General features: G+C 43.1%; 1 protein-coding gene across 1 annotated transcript in view; it reads left to right on the forward strand.

The window, feature by feature from the left end:
- Positions 1-22,745, forward strand: part of ADAMTS3 (ADAM metallopeptidase with thrombospondin type 1 motif 3) — a 187,137-nt gene that overhangs the window by 136,027 nt on the left and 28,365 nt on the right. Inside the window, 5 exon segments of the mRNA XM_073340380.1 lie at positions 2,369-2,568; positions 16,091-16,174; positions 18,971-19,127; positions 20,416-20,521; positions 21,566-21,709. Coding sequence (XP_073196481.1) covers positions 2,369-2,568; positions 16,091-16,174; positions 18,971-19,127; positions 20,416-20,521; positions 21,566-21,709 — 691 coding nt within the window.

Below are 22,745 nucleotides of genomic sequence, written 5' to 3' on the forward strand. Positions count from 1 at the left end.
AGCAAATTTATTTTCTTAATAAAATAAGACTAATAAATTTGTTAGTCTCTAAGGTGCCACAAGTACTCCTTTTCGTTTTGCTTAATCCTATAGTCCTTACTCAGGCAAAACTCTCATTGACTTCATTGGAAGTCTGGCCTGAATAGTATGTGAAAGGCCAGCTTGTTTGCCTAATGGGGGAGGGAAGCACAATCTCTTCTCTGGTCCCTTGCACACAGATAGATCATAAAGCTGTACCATCTTTTGGGATAGTGAAGCCTGCTCTCTTCTGCTTCCCCTTGTACATTCAGGCCGGAGTTGAGGGGACATGACCCTTCTCTTCTCTCCACCCGCTCTAGGGTGGTTGCACCCCTGGAGACTCTCAGAAGAAGTAGTCCTTCCCTGCCATCTCTGGAGTATAGGGACTCCGATTGTCCGGCGTACATATGTGCAGGGATGGGGGCAGGAGAGACACTGTGCCGAGCCACAGAGCCAGGAACAATCTAATCCTGAGTAAGAACTGCAAGATTTGGCCCATGACTTGCATTGAGAGAGATCAGATAAGTTGCTATAGGTTTGTTTCTTACTTAGGGATTTGCTGGGGTTGATTTTGATGGAGCCATATGGCTAAAACTTGATATTTTATGTTGTCAGCCAAGACATGTTCTTCCCTTAACTTTCTAAAATCCATTGTTGTTTCTTTTTACTATAAAGAGGGGGCAGAAATACCTTTGTGGTGATTTCAGACATTAGCTGAAGCACCTGCAAGCCTGATGCACTATAAAATATGTCTTCTGTAAAACCTCAATCAACAGGATTCTGTAAACCTTGGCTCAGACCAATGCCTCCTTCAGAAATCAAGTAGAAGCTTTCGTTCTTTTTGAGAAGACTAACATACGAGCATATGCCTTAAACAATAGAGTTAAAAACATTAAATACACAGTCTCTACAAAGAATAGGAGTGTTAATGTTTGTTAACTTCAGAAATGTCACAGTCATCAGTCATTTTATACTATATTGTGTGGCCAGTGTTTGGAGAGGACTTGAACTCTTACTGTCTTCATATTCCTTGCATTTTTTTTTTTTTTTTGGCTCTTGCTGGATCAGATTTTCCAAAGAGCTCTGTGCAGTGGGTGCTACTCAGCGCTGAGCACTTCAAAAATCTGTCCCTGTGTGTGTAGGTGCCCATTCACATAATACCATCTGCGGTGGTTCTGCCCTTATGGCAGACTGTCTCATGCATTATCGTCTGCTTCACCTGAACCTCTGCCCACTAACCCATCTCTTCCAGAAACACTTTCAATGCTCTCTTCTTCAGGGCCGTTTCAAAGAGCTGCAGTTTAAAAAGAGAAAACAACAAGCCTGTCAGAAAAATGCTTCCTTCTTTCCCCTGTCTCTTACAGGGTCCAACAGCAATGAAAAATACATCTTCCCTATTGGAATAAACAAGCACAACCTCATTGATTTAATGGAGCTGCACCTGCCTTACCCTAAAGATGAATTTGGCCATCACTTTAATAGGCCAAATAGGACCTGTAATATTACAGTTCTGTAATTTGGGACAGGGGATCTTCAGTGCTGCTCCAGTGCAGGGGGAAGGTTCTGCCTCACATGTTTGGGGAGAGGGGAGTGTAAGGGAATACACGATGGAGTGATTAATTTTTTTTTCAGCATGACCACATTACTCACACGTGAGGAAGCCACAAGTGAGTTGCTCAAACCACCCCAGACTAGTGCCAACAAAACCATTACACCACCCCAGCACCATCATGTGTGCTGTGAGTTGCTTTCATGTTTCAGAAAAATGATTCCAGGTGACGGAGTTTAAAAAAAAAAAAATTGGCCTGAATCTCCTCTCACTTACACCACACACTCAGATACCGTGGTGATGGGAGGAGGGGAGATCCATGTGACGAATTGCAGAGTCACGTGGCAGATGAATTCATCATGTACCTTTTGACCACTTCACCAACTCGCTGCCCAAATGATCCATCTCCACTGGGACCTAGGATACCCTGGAATTAGAGGTGTACTTTCCAGCATGTGTAGACATACCCATAGCTTTGATCAAGCCGCTGCACTAAAAATAGCAGTGTAGCCATGGCAGCACAGGTAATGGGACAGGCTGTCACCCTGAATACATACCTAGGGTATCAGATGGGATCATACATAGGGCAGCTAGCGCCTCCTGCTGTTCAAGTCACAGTGGTGACACCGCTATTTTTATCACAGTAACTTGATGAAAGCTAGCTCAAGTACATCTACCTGAGCTGGAAATTACATCTTCCTCAGGACCTATTCGAACCAGAGGAATGACATTTGTGTACACCCCATTTACAGGAGGGTGTTTATCAAGCAAAGATTTAAAAACCTGATTGTTTCTCTGTAGCGGCTCTTCTCAGCGGACTGGATGGTCTGGATTCCATGTACAGCAACATAGAGCAGCAGCTAAATGAAACGCTGAGACGACGCAGGCATGCAGGAGACAATGACTACAACATCGAAGTGCTTCTAGGAGTGGATGATTCTGTCGTCCGATTCCACGGCAAAGAACATGTTCAAAACTACCTCCTCACCCTTATGAATATAGTGAGTATCTATGACAGGTCCTCCTTGTTTCCTCTGAAATGTAGTATGAGCCTTCAAATATTTATCAGTGTTCATTTATTTTTTCTTTGTATTGCTGTAGCACCTAGGAATCCCAGTCATGAACCAGGGGCCTACTGTGCAGGGTGCTGCACAGACTTATACAGGGTCGTTTGTATCTGCTGTATGATCAGAATTGATTGCCTTTTTAAAAAACAAGCAAACTGTTGGTTCCTTTTTCAGTGGACATTTCTTTTAATCCGTTTTTTATCACAAACTTTTCTACAGGCATATGCCTCTCCTGCCAAGTCTCCACGAATTTCTGAGCTTGGGGCCTTGCTGAAAATTGATCCTGCATGCACCTGTCTGCTATGCACAAAATAACCAATTGGGCCTAATTCTACAAGTCAGTTCGCGCAGGAAGTGCCCTGTGCCAATGCAAAGCCTCGGAAAAGTTCCCACTGACTGCAGTTGGGCTTTGTCTGAGTAAGAGCTAGCCAAGGACCTCAGGGCTTCCCTCTGTTTTTACTATCAATTTATCTAGAAGGAAAATAGCCATTTTTAAAAATTGACTAAGTTTAATAATTATGAAAGTCCTCCATCCTGAGCCCTTTTGACCTGTCCAAAGAGGAATCCAGGTTTTGACAAGTAGCACGATTAAGTGCATTCATAGGACTACCATAAATATTGTAAGGATTCTTTTATCTTATTTACCACAGGTCATGATGACTATACCTGTCTCTACAAGTCCTTTCCAGCAACACATCTTTAAAGGAAAACCCAATAAAACGTGCTAAACAAATGAGTGTTCTGTTTACCAGGTGGCAGTTTATGATCGTGAATCATTCTAACCCTATGAAAAATACATCTTCCCTATTGGAATAAACAAGCACAACCTCATTGATGTAATGGAGCTGCACCTGCCTTACCCTAAAGATGAATTTGGCCATCACTTTAGTACTCCGATGTGAATAGAAATGAGAAGAGATCAAAGAAACAGTGAAATCCATTCCTCTAACCACCTTTCCAACGGCCTTCCTTAAAAATTGGAAGTGCAAGTGAAGGAAAGAATTGGTGATGTGATTAGAGTTCAAAAATGTTTATCTGAGTAAGGCCTGACTGCAGCTCACTTATAAAATGGTTGGGAGTCTTCCCTCCGAAGGAGAGGAATCAACAGACTTCTCAGTAGTGGGTCCCATGACCAATGATTCAGTTCAGCTAAAGGAACCTTTAGAAGGCTAGATGTTTATCTGAAGTTTATACAAACTTCTTTGCTTAGAAACTAGATTGGAAATCTTTCAGGAACAGATGTGTTCACCAAAAAGTGGGTCATGGCAATGGGCACAGGACTGGGAGCCAAGAGCTCTGGGGCCAAATTATCTGCTGGTATAAAGTCAATGTCGAGAACTTGGGTCTCTAGGTTCTAATCCAGGCTCTTCCATCGACTCACTATGTTAGCGATGGCAACTATAATATAGCCTGGTTTTTAGAGGCACTGAACACTCAAATCTCGCGCTGAATTTATTAATATTCTCTCATAATAAAAATTATTAATATTCTTATTTCTCATATAATAATATACTCATCAAAAAAATTGGTACAAAATTTGTATTGAAGGCCTTTAAGCCAGATTCTCCTCTCTTTTACATCAGTACAAGTCAGCAGAAGCCAATGGGATTACATACAGTATATGTAAACAGAGTGAGAGGAGAATCAGGCCCATATTGAATGTTTGGTCCTCATAAAGGGTTTAAAAGTGAACTGGACACACCTGCAAAATATTTTAATCTCACTGGTACAGTTCTCTTTGCTACCTCTGACCGGCAAAATCCCCCCCGCCCCCCTCACGGGAGGAGCCATAATTAGTGTGTGGCAGTGAGTAGAGTCCGGACAGCTCAGTGTGAGCAGCCCTAGCTACATGATGAAGTGCTTGTTCCTGCTCCTTTGAAACGCAGCATTGTTCACCCTAGCCACTGTCTGCTGCAGACAGCAATTTATAGACTTACTGGCTGGGGATGGGGGGTCACACATTTAACCTTCAGACCACACCTTCCTGGGCCCATAGTGTGCTGTCTGGTGCAGGAGTGAATTGGCCACCCTCACTGTCCCTCAGAGAGTTGATGGTTTTGTACTGCCTTGTTTTGTGGAGCAGGGAGAGAAAGCAAGGGGAAGCTCTTCCCTCCTAGTGCACTCATGCAGTAATGGGCTGATCCAAGGCCCACTGGATCCAGACACTGCACAGCACTTGAATGGGTGATTGCTGCATATAAACATGAGATTGACTTGGAAAGCAAGACTAGGAGCTATGCTGAAGGATGTATTGATTGACAGCCTTTAATAGATATTCTGCCAAGCACACTGTTAATTGATTTAACTTTATGGACTTTACGATCCTGCACATACCCTAGGAAGTGGCCAAATTAACTGACTGTTACTTTTTGAAGGAGGAGAAACATGGTCCATATTAGCTGTTTCACTAACTTTAGTTTGTTTAATGCTTCATGACAGGACTTTGTGATTTGGTCAGTGCTCCAGATGCTTTATAATTAATTCTTCATTGATATTCTAGTATGTCTCAGAAATGTCATAAAGGGGGAAGCTCAGTTTACATTGCTAAACTCTCTTGCCACACCACATAGAAGAACCCTGTTACCAAGGGGAAAGAGATCTTTCGGGCATCGGGTACATTTTAGATGCTGAAATGAGTAAGAGTTTGTTTTGTAGTTAATGAAATACAGAACAGTGAAACCTTCATTAATGATCTCTTCCAGCAACCAGCAAATGCAGTTATCTTAAATAAATGCTTTGAAGTAGCTTAAGGTTTTCAATGCAATTTTGTTTGATCTGTAATTAAAGGCCTCCTCTATTAGGCAACTGATACTTGCTACTCTGTGGTTGGTTACTTAAGATAAGTATCACTGTATTAAAGTAACTCAGATCAGAACGATATACATGCAGGGTTTCAAGTTTCAGGGAGCAACCTTTGAGTAGATTTTGACGTGTCTGGATTTATATTATTTTGCACATTTTTTGCACTGCCAGCTCCTTGGGCAGTGAGGTGACTTTCTGTGTACTCTGACCAAAATCAATGCCCCCCCCTTTTTTTTTTGCCAGTTTCCCCATTTTGGTGATAATTATCCACTCTAGGTCCTTATCAGCTTTGCTGCTTTCTGAGTATCTCCTTCCTCCTGAATAACTTTTGGTTATTGTTCCATAGATGTATTAGCAAGGACTTTTTTCTGGGCCCAGTTTTATTGTGTTTCCTGCTCAAATATTCTTCGCATCTCTAGAGTTGGGTGCTCAGTGTTGGTCCAGCTCTGCTCCTAATGAAGTCAGTGGGAACTGATCAACACTGAGTGCTTTTGAAAATCCCGCCTTAGATCTCTGTGAATTATTATTTTTGCCCTTACTACTGATTCCTTTCTTCACTTCCAGGTTTCACCACAGCTTGCAGTGTTACAGTGGAAAAAGGACAAGGGACAACCTTAAATTTAATGTACTTTTAAAAAAAATCAGATAATATAGAAGTATTTAAAACCAGCTTAAAAAGGTTAATTAATCCTTGTGACACCTCACTGGACAGTTTCCCACACTTCAATACATAGGTTTTAAAGAATAAATAAAATTCCTGTTATCAGATGTATTTGAAATTTTCTGCCATCTACTTGCTTTGTGTTGAGACAGTCATGTACACTTGCAATTCTTCAGCCCTTTTATTTGTAAGATAAGACAATCTGCTTTCTAAGTTTGTACCTACATAACAGTGGTTGGGAAAACTTGGATTACCTTGTGTTCTGCAGAATAGCAACATGTCGCAGGAACCCATGTAATTAAATCAGAACCAGGATGGTAGCCTGTGTTCTTTCAGTGCTTGATATCCTTGCAGAAAGGGGTCCCACAACCTAAGGCACTTCTCCCTTAGTTACTGCCCAGTATTTCCAACCCCTGCCCAATAAACACTTTCAGTTCTACATTTCCTCTTTGGTTCAGCATCCCGACATGGAGGACAAGTGCCCTTGATATGTTCTCTTGCCCACTTGCTCCTGAGTTAAAGGGTAGTATTCCATTCAGCACTCATTCCTTTATATGGAATTTTGTATACATTTGCTGCTTGTGACAGTAAGGTCTAGTGGTAGTGAACGGGTAAAGCCAGACAACAGGCAGGCAGGTACAATCCAAGCTTTTCCTCATAGCTCTGCCAATGTACCAGAGCTGAAACCATTCTGAAATACCAATCCCAGACTTCTCTGGAGGAGCAACTCCCAGTCATGCTGACATACGTGGGTATTTTGCGATGCGGAGAAATGCATCATAAGAACTAGGAAGACTTTGCCAAATGTATGACCATGTTAGGATTTGGGTCTCCTGAGATGAAAAACTAGTGCGTTTGTCCAGTGAGTAACAAAGGTTGGAGTTGCCTTACCAAGTGGGGGGCAACTCCCATCTTTTCATGTGCTGTTTATTTATACCTGTCTACTGTATTTCACTCCATGCATCTGAAGAAGTGGGTTTTAGCCCACAAAAGCTTATGCCCAGATAAATTTGTTAGTCTCTAAGGTGCCACAAGGACTCCTTGTTTTTGCTGATACAGACTAACATGGTTACCAGTCTGAAAAGTTTCCTTAAGTTAGCAGAACCTACAATGCTTGCCTGGGTTCATTTTTACAATCAAATGGTTTAGATAGCCTTAATGTGAACTTGCCTGATGGGTGGTGGAGTTTTATTCTGGTTATGTTACCAGATGTGGATTCTTGAAATAAGCAATATTGGTATGTTGCATTTTTAGACCTTGGCATCTCCTCTGCATCTTAATTTCAGCTGCTAGTTAGATGATATTGTGAAGTTAATTATTAAATATGAAGTGTTCTAAGGAATCTTTTAGTTGTTATTTTGTTTACAGCAATAATCAAAGCAGTGCCTTGTTGGCACAGATGAACTCTAGAAAATAATCTCTGTTCTGTTGTTTTCCATAATAAATACTAATTTGAGATGCCTTCAGAACATTGACTTTTTAGTTCTAAAACAAACACATTTAACTTTTTGTAAACAGATTTTAATATCTCAAAACAGTTTCAAGTTTCATGTTTTCTAAAATGTAGATAGCTCCATCTGCTGGTAGTATACTTTTAATACAGAATACATCTAAACTAAAATGTTTACCATTGTCTTAAAGTTTTATGTAAATAATACAAAATATTGTGACTCTTTCTGTATTATAATATACAGTACATAGTTTTTAAATAGTCTTGTCTTTGAAGTCAAGATTTTGATAGGTCAAGATACAATAGTGTCACAAGAACCTTTTAATCAACTTGCTGCTGAAACTGGAAATTGCAATAAAAGCTTCACTTACAATAGACTCTAGTGTTGAAAATAATGCTTACGAGGACACCAGTGTAGCTTTCTGTAATTTTTAATTGCCCAGATAAACTTCAATTTTTTTTCCTCATAATTTAGCTAAGACTGCAAAATTTTTACCAAACTAAAGCCTGTTTCCGCAAACACTTATGCATGTGCATAATTGATTTCAGTGGGGTTTACTTGTGTCTTAAAGTTAAACACATATGTGTAAGTGTTTGCAGGATCAGCACGTGATGGCCTGATCCAAACCTCATTGAAGTCAAATTTCAATGGGAGTTTTTTCATGGCCTTAGATAGTCTTTGGTTAAAGCCCGAAATGTACAACAGTTTGAAAAGGAAGGCATTTGTGTTCAGTAACTAAAAGTCCTTGAAATATTGTCTCTCAGCCAGGCTTTTTGTAAGCATAAGATGGATACATATTATGGAATATTTTAGAAAAAAAAATCTCTGCTTTTGCTTTTCACAGTTCCACATCTTGATCAGCACTGTGGGGTATTGTACTCTGAACTTGACACATGGGCAGACTTACAACCAAGTGGAATGTCTTGTAGATGCAGAAGTTTAATCCTGATCATCGTAATCGTATCTTCATCCCCTCCGGTGATGCACGGGGGTTGCTGTTGCTAATGTACTTGGTTATATTGTGCAGCTCTCCCAGGTTCAGAGCTAGCTTTCTAAAAATGGACAGTGTTGTCCAGTACAAATACTAGACCAGCATGGTAAAGGGAGTGAGAGTCCCAGGGTCATCTCACACTGGTTTTTCACCCATGTACAATGCATGATCTATCACAACTATGGAAACTCTTGGGTTAAATATTTGTGGGTCAGTTTCATCCACTCATACTAATGGAAGCCAGTGGCATTGTGTGGGTGTACCTGAGGGTCAACTTCGGCCTTTTGTATTAATTCGGTGATTAACAGCTGTCAAATAGGGATGGTAGGGAGAGGAACATTAGGTCAAAACCTCTTAAAAATGTCATCATGCCATGAGCTGTACTGAGGAAGTTAAATGATGGTATCGATGTATGAATCACCAACTATCCTTTAGTTAACCCTATTAATTAATAACCATGCCTTTCTGTGTGAGAACGTCAGTATTTTATCTGAAAGGAATCTGAGGATATGGAGGAAATGCCAATAGCTTTTACAGTTCAAGAACTGAAAGTCATTAACGCTGGGTTTTCCCAAGTCGTCAGACAAAAACTGCCAAAGGAAACAGGAATGGACCAGAGTGGAATTGGTTGTAAATTAATAGAAGTAGGAATGCTTCAACACAGTTACTTTTGTAGATTTCTTCCGTATATTCAATTTCCTTTGGAAAGGGGAAGAATGTAACCTCAGAGTAAGTTAATTATTGGGAAAGTGATCAGAGTCTGAGTGCCCAACAGAAAGGAATGAAGGGCTGATAGTTGTTAATATCTAGCTCTTATTAAGTGCTTTGTATCGGTCAATCTTAGAGCACTTTACAAAGGCCAGTATCATTCCCTCCTTTTTACAGATGGAGAAACTGAGGCACAGAGAGGGGAAGTGATTTGCTCAAGGTCACCCAGCAGGCCAGTGGCAGAGCCAGGAATAGAACCCAGCTCTCCTGAGCCCCAATCTAGTGCTTTAGGTGCTAGGCCACATCTTCATTCTGGAGAACAGAGGATTAAAGACAGATACATGCCCCCTAACAGGTATAGTGAAGACAGAAAGAAGAGTGTTGGGTTAATGCAATGTTAGATACCATTGATAGGCCTGTGTTCTTTGAGAGCCTTACCTGTCTTATCAGTATAGCCTTGCTTCACCTGGGACAAATGTGAAAGTCGGGGAGTGGGAGGTGTCTGTCACCCACCTCTTTGATAATTTGGAGGTGGCCCAAACTATTGAGGTGAGATGTAAGGAGATTAGACTTGTGAATTCAGTGCCAGGGAAACTGTGGGTACACACAGGGAACTGTAAGTGAAAAGGCAAGGAGGTGATCAGTAATGGAGATGTACTATGGGCTTGGTTCTCTTTGCCACCCTAGCTCCTTTATTGCTCCAGCCGTGTAAAGGGACTGGAAATGGACCCTGGTGTAAGGGGAACTCCCTCGCTGGCGTAGAGCTCTTGAAGTGTCTCTGCTCAGGCCCCCTTCCTAGACCCCAGTTTAGGGGGTTTGCCAGGAATAAGAAGGGGCCAGAACCAGAACTGACTCTCCTCCTGCTGTTCTCAGCTGGCAGTCAGTCCCTGGGGGGGGCATTGCAGTGAAAGTTATGGCAGCCCTGATGCTGCTGTAATCCATGTTACCACTGAGCATTCCAGAGACACTCAGGTGGCTGAATGCTTCACGCTTCCAATGCCAGAGAATCAGGGCCTCTGTATAGATTATATTAGGGAGTGGTCTGTATTATTGATAGTAGTAGCTGAGAACAAAATATGGTGGGGCTGATTTTTTCTGCTGCCTTGCACCTGTCGTTCACCTGTACAAAGTGCACGTAAAACACTGAGTATTTTACACTCTCTTTACACGACTGTAAATGACTACATAAAGGCAAGGCCCTGGAGATCAGGCTCTGTACCACTGGTACTTGAATTTCCCTAATTATTGTGAAGCATTTCTCTGTCAAGAGTCTTTGCTTCCCTCCTCAACAGCTAGTGTAGAGTTCACATGACAATCCAGCACTTTAACCTTTTCTCTCACTGAGAAGCCTTTTCTAATAATGTGAGCGCCTTAGCAGCATGGTAGGGAAAATCCTTGTGAGGCAGCATGTTTAAGTCATAAGTTGCATTCCTGACATTATGACCATAAACTATTCTTAGAGTACAGAGTAAGTATACTAGGCATTAGGGGTGTTAATCTGCCATTTTTTAATTGAATGTGCTTGCTTGGCACAGCTCAGACTAAGATGCCTTCATGTCAAGTAGCACCAAAAGTTCTCTGTAATATTCTCATGAAGCCTGGCTAGTCCCGAGGTTCCCAAACTGTGAGGCGCCTCCTGCCAGGGGGCAGAGAGGAATGTTCGGGGGCCACCACTGGGGAGCGGGGAGGGAGCGCCCCCCAGCTCTGCTCTGCTCCCAGCTCTGATCCAGCCCTCTCCCCAGCCTCGTCTCCCTTACCCCATCCACATTCCCCTCCCCCAGGAGCCACAGCCCCAGCTCCAGGGGAGGAATGGGCAAGGGTAAGGCGAGGTGTGACCCTGAAAGGTTTGGGGACCACTGGGCTATTTGTATATTTCCAAGCTTTCAGAGTGTTTGTACCATGATAACCATGAAAAAAGTCAGCTTTAATTTAGCAAAATTCAGCTCGTACAGAGGGAAATGGGCATCTCAAAGTGGATTCCAGATAAATATATATTAGGGCTGTCAATTAATTGCGCTTAACTCAAAAAAAAAATTAATCACGATTAATCACACTTATAAAAACAGAATACCAATTGAAATCTATTAAATATTTTTGGATGGTAAAATCTAATCAACAGGTTAACAATTATCCCAATTTACTGTACAAAGCTTTGAACAGGAATTGGTGGCACGGATCAAAGACAGGATCTTGTATTCAGTCTCCTCTTGCTTACCTTCTGTGTCCACTGTGTTAATGTCACCACTGCATGTCATCTCCAAGCTGCTTCTGAGTTCTGACACCGCTCCCCCTCCCCAGTGCCGAAGAAGAGGCATAAGACCGCTCAGCAGACCACCCAGGGTCCTTTAGGCCTGGGGATAAGAGCAGACTGCAACTGAGACTTAAGCACTCCTCTTGTGTAGCACCATTGACCCCAGCACCAAGGCAGGCCCCAGGGAGTCCAGAGCCTGAGGGAGCATCTTCTACATCTGTAGCACCATATGGTCCTGAGACCATCTCGTTAGCGACCACGCTGGAGGTGCTTGTGGCAGCAAGAGATCTGCTGAGCCTTGCAGTGCCAATGTCAACCGCGGTGCGGTGGACGACGCTCTCGGTACCAGCAACATCAGTGCAGCGCTTGGTACCAGGTCAGCCTCCACGGCCTCAAACTGCGCGTCCATCGGTATGGTTGAGGGGAAAGCCTGCAACGTTGGCTGCACTGCATCCTTCTGCAACTCGACACCGGGCTCGAGCACTGTCAGGAGCAGCCCTGCCTGGGTCAGTGGACAGAGAGTCACGACTCTGAGTCAGGCTGGGGCCTGTGTTTCCCAGCCACTCTCACTACTCTCCACTCAGGCACTCCTCCCCTGCTAAGGAACCTTCGGTGGGAGTACGTTCAAGTGGGTGGCCAGGGGATCACTGGGGCCCACCGCTAGTCCAGGGGCCTTTTTGGAATCTCCCACTGGTTTCTAAGTCATACATGAGATGTTCCTGTTCTTTGTCTTTGGAGAGGCATGGGACATCCAGCAAGTAGTGCTTCGGGAGGACCCTGTATATTGCTACTACAATCCGTCGAACCTGTTTTTTTAAAATACTTGAACAAAAGCAGAGGGTGAAGTAATCTGCAACTCATGTGGCAAATCACAGCTCCCTTCCTGCTCTGCTCCTGGGGAGAGAGCTACTCCTGCCCCTTGCTAAGCACACGTTTTAAAGGTCCAACCTGGCTCTTTATTGTTAAGTTTCTAAGGGCCAGATTCTGCCATTCTGGCTTATGTGGAGTAATACTTTACCCAATGATTTTAATGAGACAGCGCGTGGACTAAGATACCACTCCACAGGAGCAAGGGTAGAGAATTTGGCCCTAACAGAGTAATGAACAAAGGGGATTAATCTAAATTCAGCGTATATTCCAGAGTACTGGACAGTATAGGAAAGATGTTTTGTACAAAATAAAGCAACAGCTTTTTGCAAAATCTGAACTTTCAGGGAAAATAACTGTGTGAGGAAACCAGGAAAATCAGTGTGAAGTGACCTATGCATGACATTTCTTAAGGAACATATCAGAAGGATCCTCCACAGGTTAAAGTGCCCCATTTTAAAATGAGTACATTTCTCAGACCTGAAGAAGAGCTCTGTGATAAGCTCGAAGGCTTGTCTCTCTCACCAACAGAAGTTGGGCCAATGAAAGGTATAACTTCACCCACTTTGTCTCTCTAATATCCTGGGCCAACATGGCTACAACAGCACTGCGTACATTTTAAAGGCTTTAACGTTTCCCATGCTCTAGGGAAATGGATGATGCATCCAAGAATTAGTGATGGGACAAAGCAGTCTTTCATCTCGAGGTGACTAGGTTATCTCTCAGCCCCAACCGTAATGTTAGAAAGAGATTAGTTTCTCATGGGTGTTTGGTGGCCTGTGAGAAAACTTCACTTCCTAGAGAACTGGTTTTACATGACCAAAACCACTGCTGTGCTTGGCACTAGTTATTTCTCTTGTTGACAGACTCAGCAGAAAGGTCAGACACTCAAACTAATCTCTCAGCCTTCCAGGTGTGTCTTCAGGTTAGTTTAATGTACATTAGAGGGACACGGGGAGGAGACCTTGAACTACGACAGGCCGTGCTAAATCTATGTTGTAGATAAATACAGGTCTTGCATCTCTAGATCAATCCAGAACTTGGCACCAGTACTAGAGTCAGCGAAGGGAGGCCTGCTACCTACTGGCATAAGGGCATGAATCACTTTTTGTTTGTTGATTCCTTGAGTGTTCATCAGCTGGTGCATTTATCAGTGATTGTGAAACTAGGACACTTTCTTTGTTCCACTACAAAAATCCATTGTGGGGAGTTATAATATTGCACCTCGTCAGGAGAGAGAATATGAGAAATAAATCGCCGAACTCCTCAATAACTGCTTCATAAGGCAGGTGGTGTGAGTTGTGTGCATTGCCAACAATTCATTCTCCGCTGGTCCTAAAAGGTCTTGCTTTTTAGAACCACATACTGTATATTTGAGCCAGGTCCCACAGACTGGACAACGCTGAATGGCACTCTTTTCCCCCTGTGCAAGGAATGTCTCTTTTTAGCCTGACTAAAAAAAACCTCTTTAATTATGTACAAATATATCAATCTCCTTCTGAGCACTGCTATTTATTTTGCATCAATTAGTCCATAACATATTTATTTATTTCATTTGAGGAGGATGAGTAACTTTATTTATGATCTGCAGATGTTCTAACCCATAATTTATACCTGTGGGAGAAGACTTTCTTTGACCTCCTCCCCTTACACTCGCAGACATACCATTGGTTCAGGAAAAAGGAAATTTTGACCCACCTATATAATTCTCGATCCCTTTCATAACATGTCCCCAATTTTTTGTCTTCTTTTACCTTTAACCATGGACAGGAGTGTTAGATTCTTCTAAAGAAATTATTAGGGCAAAATCCCACCCTTGAGTGCAGCTTCCACTAGAGTCCTCCAAGAGTAAAATTTGGCATTTTGTGCAGATTCATAAATTGCTTTGCAAAGGGGGCTTAAGAGCAATGCAACTACTTCTTCCCTGTGTAATTTCTACTGCCGTTTGGAACTGGAGTCTTGTGGTATCATGAGATTCACTTTTGGGTGGGTGTTTGTCACAGGCGCTGACTTTCATTTTTCCAGGTGGGTGCTCCATCCCCGCTCTGCCCCCAGTCCGCCCCTTCCCCCACCCTCACTCCGCCTCTTCCTGCCCCTGCTCCTCCTCCCCCAAGCGCCTGCTGCTGAACAGCTGATCGGCAGGTGACTGGTGAGTGCTGAGCACCACTGTTTTTTTCCGTGGCTGCTCCAGCCCTGGAGCATCCACAGAGTTGGTGCCTATGGTGTTGGCATAGATTGACAGACGTTGTTTTTATATAGTAACTCATCTTCCAAAATCATAGAATCCTAGCAGATCAGGGTTGGAAGAGACCTCAGGAGGTCATCTAGTCCAACCCCCTGCTCAAAGCAGGACCAGCCCCAACCAGAATGCTTAGATGTTGTATGTTTTCATACGATTAAAGGGTTTTTAGCTGGAACATGTTGATTTAGAGAAATGGAGTATATTTGAGGGTATCAGTGATAGACCAGCTGTGGTGCAGTGCTTATGCCTCTCTCTTCTGGCAATGCTGTTGACTTTAAAACTTCCAGCTGAGAATTTCAAAGCCACTTAAGGGATTTGAAAGTCCTTTTCCCATTGAGTTTAAGCTTAGTTTGCAGTCAGCAGGATTACTCAGACCCTTCAAATTAAGCACATGCATAAGTGTGTGTAGGGTTGCTGCCTAGTTTTTCATGTCTTTCTCCAGACAGAAGCAGATAGTAAGCTGAATCCTGAAGTATTTACTGAGGGAAAACCTCTCACAGACATTGACAAGATTTGCTTGAGTGAGGTTTGCAGAGTTTGGCCCACTGGGTGTAGAATTTTAATAAAGTGCATTTTTTAAAATAAAAAATACCCCAGCTTTTTCCCAACTCATGTAGTAATCCGAAGCATTTGACCTGATGTTAGACGTTCGCTAGACAAAGCAATTGGGGACAGATGCTGGAACTCATCCTCAGTTCAAATGGCCAGATGGCACACTTGAGGTATCCATGTGGACTGGAAGGGGAAAGAAATCATGGGGCAGCAAAAGAGCCACTCTGACGATGATGGAAAGCCCCAGGAAATAATAATAAATATACCCAGGGGTGTTTTGTGCCATATGAATTATACACAGTCAATTCTCTAAAATGCTTGGGGACCAAGTGGTTGTGGGATATAAGGTACAGCTGACGGGTTTTTTGCACTGGTGGGTGATGAGTGACATGAACCATTTTTATGGCCGTGGACTGTAATTGTTTTATATCATTGCAAACTTTACTTCTTTTACAATCCCGCTGTGAGTTTTAAATCAAAATAAAGAAAATAAAAAATATCCTCAGTGATACCCTCTGATAGGCCCCAATCTTGCACATGCCGAAGTTTTCTCATGTGAATAATCTCATTTACTTCAATGGGACTACTCACGTGAGTAAAGTTAAGCATGTGCTTAAGTGTTCGCAGGTTCAGAACTTAGACAAGTCATTTTTTTCAAAGAACAATTTCACTATGGGCCTGATCCAAAGTCCATTAAAGTCAACTGTAGTCATCCCATTGACATCCGTTGGTTTTGATCAAGTTCTTCTATGAGAAGGTTTGTTACAACTGGAATTGTAACGTGCATGGAAACATTTTAAGACTTGAATTCTACTTCCTTACGAGCAAATATAACTCTGTAAGTGTGAGAGTTCTATAATTGTACATGCACTTTAATATCCTCTCATTGTGACTTGTTTTATCTATCTTTTTCTTTTCCCCTCATTCTTAGGTGAATGAAATTTACCACGATGAATCCCTTGGTGTCCACATAAATGTGGTGCTGGTGCGAATGATAATGCTGGGGTATGCGAAGGTAAAAAGGCATGTCAATGAGTGCTGCATCTTAATCGTCACAATTCTGTTTCAGTGTCAGTTAATTTGGTGCAGGTGGCTTCTGCTGGACTGGCAGCAGTGGAGACGGGGGTCCTGCACCGCAGGTAGCGGCAGGGCAGTTTCTGAGAGCTACGTCACCTGTTTGCCTCAGCCCAAAACTGGTGAATTCTCTTCTCTTCTCCGAGGCCGCGTACAAGAGTGCCTGTTGTGATGCTGACACACCTGTTCTTGTGCCCCTTCCTGACTCGTTTCTCACCAAACGCCAACAGCTGGAAGATGAGGGTAACTTTTGGTCTCTCTCAAGCTGGGAGGATGTAAGCCAATGAAATGCTCCTTATGCAGAATATCCCTTCTCCTGTGATACCAGTCCACTTTGTTCAAATTCTCCTTCACGCTACGTATGCTGGGCTTGATTTGGCCTACATGGTGCTGAGGGTTTTAGTCTGCATCCTCCTTAATACTTGGGTGGCAGCTGTGACTGAGGAGATATGCCCCCCAGGAGAGAACAGTCTTCATAGGAGCCCAGCTGCATGAGAGATTCTCCTAATATGTGTTCTGTCTATGTCCTTCCCTTGCCAGTGCCACCTACTTTAGGGATGGGCAGAAGAGCCCCCTTGGCAGAATGGGTTGCTGATGCCTTGTACGATTGCAAACCCCTCTGGGCGGACTTTGTTTCATCAGAGTCCACTGCCTGAGTGTGATGGGGTAGACTACGACCAGAGGTCCCCTGCTGGAGGCCTCAGGGACCTGCCACACCCATCCCAGAAAAGGAGCAGTGGAGGGAAGTCCTCTGAGCAGCCTAGCGAGACAAGGGGAGGCCAATCAGAAGGAGGCTGCAAAGGGCTAGCCAAGCAGAGAAGCTGTAGGCAGTAACCAGTCAGGACCCAGGAGGGCCATATAAAAAGGAGCTGCAGAGCCAGAGACAGTCCCTCGCTGGAGCCAGAGGGGTGCAGCTGGTGTTCCTGGCTGGCCAGAGGGAACTGCAGCACCATGGACAGCTCAGTGCTGGCAGGGACTGGGGGACCCCGCCCCCCATAGGCCACTGGGGAAGTGGCCTATAATCGGAGAGCAATAAACTCCCAGAAGAGGAACTGAACTGTTAAGAGGCCCAGCTGCAGAACTGTGGCCAGAACATACCAAGAGGGGAAAACCATTGCCTCCAGGGAGGAAGCCCTCGGGGTAAGCCCAACACCAGAGCTGGGACTGTTTAAAGACTGCAGACACATGACCAGAAGGGGCACTTGTGAGATGTAGGTGCTACGCCATTACACTGAGTTTCTGCCAGCAGAAGACCTTAGTGAATCAAGCCAATTGCTGTCAAAGCAAAGGATGTCTTCTTTGCCATTTGCAGCATGCCAGCATATCCTCGCCATGTCGATAATTAGGAAGTTATTTCCTTTTTACAAGAACAGTTTGTGCCTCCTTCCCTTCCCCCCAGATCATGCTGAGCTCCCCCATGGTCTGCCCTGGGTAATCTTAATATATTTTACATTGATTTTCCTCTTAAAAAGCACTTAGAGGGCTTTGCAACAAATGCTTATTACATTATTCAAAAGCCAAAAGGAAGCATCCAGGTCTGTTCCATGTTTGGTAAAGCTCCCATCCTTCCATTTCAATGGGGCATTAAGCTTAGGTAGGTGAAAAGACCATTTCTGTGTTTCCTTGCTGGTTAAATATTACTCTGAACACACAGAGCTTGTGTATATAGTGTAGCAGGAGCCAGACAGGACTCAGAGGGACCAGATCTTCATCTGGTGTACATCAGCGTAGGTCCATTGGAGCTACATGGATTTGCCCCAGCTGAAGATCTGTCCCGTATGTTTTTTATCATTTCAGACTTTCTTTGCAGATTACCGTAGACTGTGTGTGTCCCTGCACTCTAGTTTATCTTAAGCAAATGGCACATTCTCTTCTAGCGGCTTAAAATGTAAGCAGCTCCCAGCTGTGGGATTAAAATTGTCCTGGTGTACTAGCTGTATCGTTTGTGTGTTTGCCCTCCACATTACGTTTTATACAAAAAGACTGTTATTTTTATAAAGAATATAAACACTTGTGGTGTTTTCTGAAAAGTCCCTTACGTGCAAGCCAACAAAACTGGCCTGATGGCCTGCAACCAAACCAGGGGTGCTGGCAGCTGGGAGGAAACACCTTGTTAATGATTCTCTCTGACTGCCCTGATTCCCCATGACCTTGGCTTTTGTGTAGTCATTAACACTTGTGCAGAGTCCTTGTAAAAGGCCGTTGTTCTGATGTGGTGGCTTTTTGCACCCACTTTGCTCAGGGGCAAATGACGGCACCAGTGTGCAGACAGTGGTGAATCGAGCCCACGGGGAATATTGTACATGAGCTGTGGAGCAACTCGATGGGGCAAAAGGCTGGCATGAGCTGGGGAGGAGTGAAAAGAGTGATTGCTCAGTGCTCTGAGAGGAGCTCCCTGGGGGCTTGTCCAAAGGGTGTGTGTGACAAGCCAGGCTGTGAATCTACAGCACACTAGCTTGCCGCGTACTAACTCGGTGTCTGGACCCTGCTATAGCGCACTAAAGGCTCCAGGGTGTGCTTTGAGACACTACAGAACTCTAGTGCACTGTAGCACGGTCCAAATGGTGAGTTAGTGCATAACAAGCCAGTGTGCTGTAGATTTGCACCCTGGCTTGCCATTCACTAACTCACCTTGTAGGCAAACCTTACGAGAAAATAATTGTTTTAAATGTCCTGACGCCAAGTTCAGGGAACACACCGCTAAGCTTCTTGATTCGCATTTATTTCTCTCTTCTAGTCTGTCAGCTTGATTGAAAGGGGAAACCCCTCAAGAAGCCTGGAGAATGTTTGCCGCTGGGCCTACCAGCAACAGAAGTCGGATCCCAATCATTCTGAGCATCATGATCATGCCATTTTTTTAACCAGGCAAGATTTTGGGCCTGCTGGTATGCAAGGTAAAGCAACCAGTCTGTAGCAGAATTATTTGTTTTTTAATAATGCATGAAAGAAAGGGGGGAAATGTGAAAGTTGTGTTGATTGATCTGAAAAAATTAGGGAGCATAGGTTAGGATTCAGCAAAGCACTTAAGCAAGTGTTTGAACTAATTTAGTTAAAACAGTGCAAACCCCTGTAAGACACTCATATTCCAGTTTAACATCAACACCAACTTAAGCTAAATGGTAACAAACCTCACTTAGAGAGAAGATTTTCCCTGGAGTGGTTTGCATCAGTTCAACTAAATCTGTTTAAAATCACTCCTCAAGTTAACAGTGCAACTTTCTCTTGTAGACATATGTATTAGTTACATATGTTAACCAATCATGGAGCAGCAACAACTTCATGTGGTTTATGTAATGGACCACTGTGGTGTCAATTGTACATTCCTTTGTAAAATTCACATTATCGGCTAGCACAAACCCACATGAGGTGAAATACACTTCCAGTACCCATAGCTGTTCATGAAAAAAGCACCATGTTTTGAATGCCCAACTTGAGACACTATGGGCTTTATTTTCAAAGGAGCCGAACATCTGCCATTCTCCTTAGTTGGAGCTGAGTTCTCACCACTTCTCCCAACCAAGACTAAGGTGTCTCAAGTCAGCCTCCCAAAAACTGGAAGACCCAAAACTAATAGGTGCTTTTGAAAAATTTGGCCTAAATTTGTACGTCTATCCTAATAGATGAAGGTGGAGATTTTCTCCCTTGAGGAAGACTTCAGACGTTGCTGACAAAAAGACAGACAACACGAAAAGGGACCTAGACTAAAACTGAAAATATTAATATCAGCATGACAAAAAAGGCTATTGTTGAAGACTTTGCCTCCAAGTTAGACTGGAACATCATTTCATGAATTTTGGTGGTAAACACGTAAATGTCTAGAGAACAATGTAGATTGCTAATAAACCAGGCATGGCTTTTAGGTTTGTCACAGCACTTTAATCTGTGTGGTAGTCATTTTAATGAGAAAAACTGCTTTAAAGTGGGTGGAGAAATTGGACATCAAGACAATAACTACGAAGGAATCCAAGACGATCACATTCCAAAAGAAGTTCATCAACCTCCTCTCCCACTCAGATACAGATGGACGTTTGCAGCTGACCTAGCCTGATCTTGCTGCAGGGAAGCATATAGCTAACTACTCCTTCACAATGGGTCTTTATAGGCAAAAACAGTAAATCTTGTGGGTTATCTAATAAAAAAAAAATGAAAGGAAACAAACCCAAACTGTATTGCTCTCAACAGGATACGCTCCCGTCACTGGCATGTGTCACCCTGTAAGAAGCTGCACTCTCAACCATGAGGATGGGTTTTCTTCAGCTTTTGTAGTTGCCCATGAAACTGGTCATGTGTAAGTCTTACTATTACAACCTGAGCAACATAAAGCACGGGGCTTCTTCTCCTGCTTGCACAAAACAGTTTTATTCTCATGGGGGCTATGCGCATGGCAAATCTCCTTTTATTTCTTATTCCTTTGGCATTCACAGGAGCTTTAATCAATGAAGAGGTAAATGCGGGACAAAATCTTATCTTGTAAAATTCCATGTGGTGGACTTTTATATCTAAGTTAAAAATGGAAGGCATTGGAATACTGTTTTGATGCATTGCATTCAACAGTGACTGGTTTGTCAAGCGACACAGACTTCTACCTGTTGCTTCACCAAATGCTATTATATATTTATCAGCTGTGGCAAATTTCGGGGAATTAAGTCTGGAATGGTTTGTTCAATAAAATATCTCCGTTAGCCAGCTGGATGAATTAGTGTCACTCAGAGTCTGATTTTTAAAATTAGTAGTCCAGGTTCCTCACTCATGTGGTAAATGAGTGTGCAAAAGTGGACACATGATTTTGGGAACAAGTGGTCCTCTATTTGTGATAAATGGAGATTTATCTCTATTTGCCTGTTTGTTTTAACATCAAGAATATAAGCATGGATCATCCTAAACTTAGGGTTTGTCTACGCATGGAGTTATTCAGGAATAGCTATTCCATTGTGTCTTAACTAAACTAGAATAACTTACTCTTAATCCAGAATAAGTGTGTCCACACATGGGTTACTGAGGAATATTTATTTTGCTTTAAATTCACAGCCTACCTTAATCTGAATTAACTTTCAAGTGTAGATAAGCCCTTTGGTTTCTGTTCAGTTAATTAAAAATAAAATCAATGAAGAGATGCATTAAAGAAACAGTCTTTCAGGAACTCTTTAATGTCCATCCATGGGTATTTTGTCATTAGCAGAGAGTCCCATTTAATGGTATTTGTAGGATGTAAAAACAAAATCCCTTTTTAACAAAACTATGCAGTGTGTGAATTGTTTAACCCCCCTCCCCTGCCTTTTTTGGTGTGAACAACACAGATTTTGTAGCGTCTGACAGCTGCTCTTTGTTTCAGGCTGGGAATGGAGCATGACGGGCAAGGGAACAGGTGTGGGGATGAGACCGCTATGGGGAGCGTCATGGCTCCCTTGGTGCAGGCTGCCTTTCATCGTTACCACTGGTCCCGGTGCAGTGGCCAAGAGCTCAAAAGATACATACAGTAAGGACCTGTTGGTGTCTAAGTGTAGTTATTCATGAAATAGCACTTTGTGCTGTCAGATCACATGCTTCCTTCCATTGTACTCAGCAGAGGAGAGAAAGAGGGAAATCTCAGGACAGGGAGCAACATGATCCCCTGACCCCTGTGAGCTGCAAAAGCTCCTTTCTGCAGGCCCAAGTGGAATTGGGGCATCTGAGGTTTTGGAGAGATGTCAGGCTACTGGAAGATGGAGCCACTCTGTGTGGCTGATATGCTTATTGCAATGCCATCTTCCCCCTGTGGGATATTGATCCCCCTTGAATGTCATGGGGGGAGCAGAGAGCACTTGGCTAATGGCAGCATGGCTGTCGAGGGAGCGTGCTGCGTCCTCTCTGCTGACTCTTGCCAGAGATTCAGTACCTTTTCTGCCCTTTAGATCCCTTCTGTGCTGGGGAGAAGAGTAACAGGCCTCCATTTGAGATGGATTCATGCTCGTGATTTCTAAATTTAAATAGGAATTCAATCTTAAAAGGTGCCACTGCAAATGAATATGCCTGCACTTTAACAGAACATCAACAACCAAAACAACAGTTGCATTTCGAGGTACAATCTCTTACCAAAAAAAAAAGTCACTTTCCAAATCTCCTTTCTGGCAGCCACATCGCTTCCATCTTGACTTTTTTAAAGACGCGCTAAGTCAACAGCAACAATTCCTCATAAAGGGCCTGATCCAAAACCGCTGAAATCATGGGAGTCTTTCCAGTGACTTCAGTGGACTTTGGGTCAGGCTCCTCGATTTTGCAAACTTTAAAATTTTTGTGAATACAATACTCCCTTTGACTCAGTGGGAGTTTGTGTATTTGAAACGATGACAGTATGGAGCCCTGAAAGCAGAAAAGGGGAATTGCAAAATGGCTAGAGAAAGAGGAAAATCTTTAAATTTGTACATATATGAATATATATAAAAGCACAGCAGGATGGAGAGTGATTTTTAGTGCCATTTTGACATTTTTCCTTATCCTCTTACTGTTGCATACCTGAGACCTCACACAATTCC

Source organism: Lepidochelys kempii, chromosome 4 (assembly GCF_965140285.1).
Source record: "Lepidochelys kempii isolate rLepKem1 chromosome 4, rLepKem1.hap1, whole genome shotgun sequence".
Taxonomy (NCBI): Eukaryota; Metazoa; Chordata; order Testudines; family Cheloniidae; genus Lepidochelys; species Lepidochelys kempii.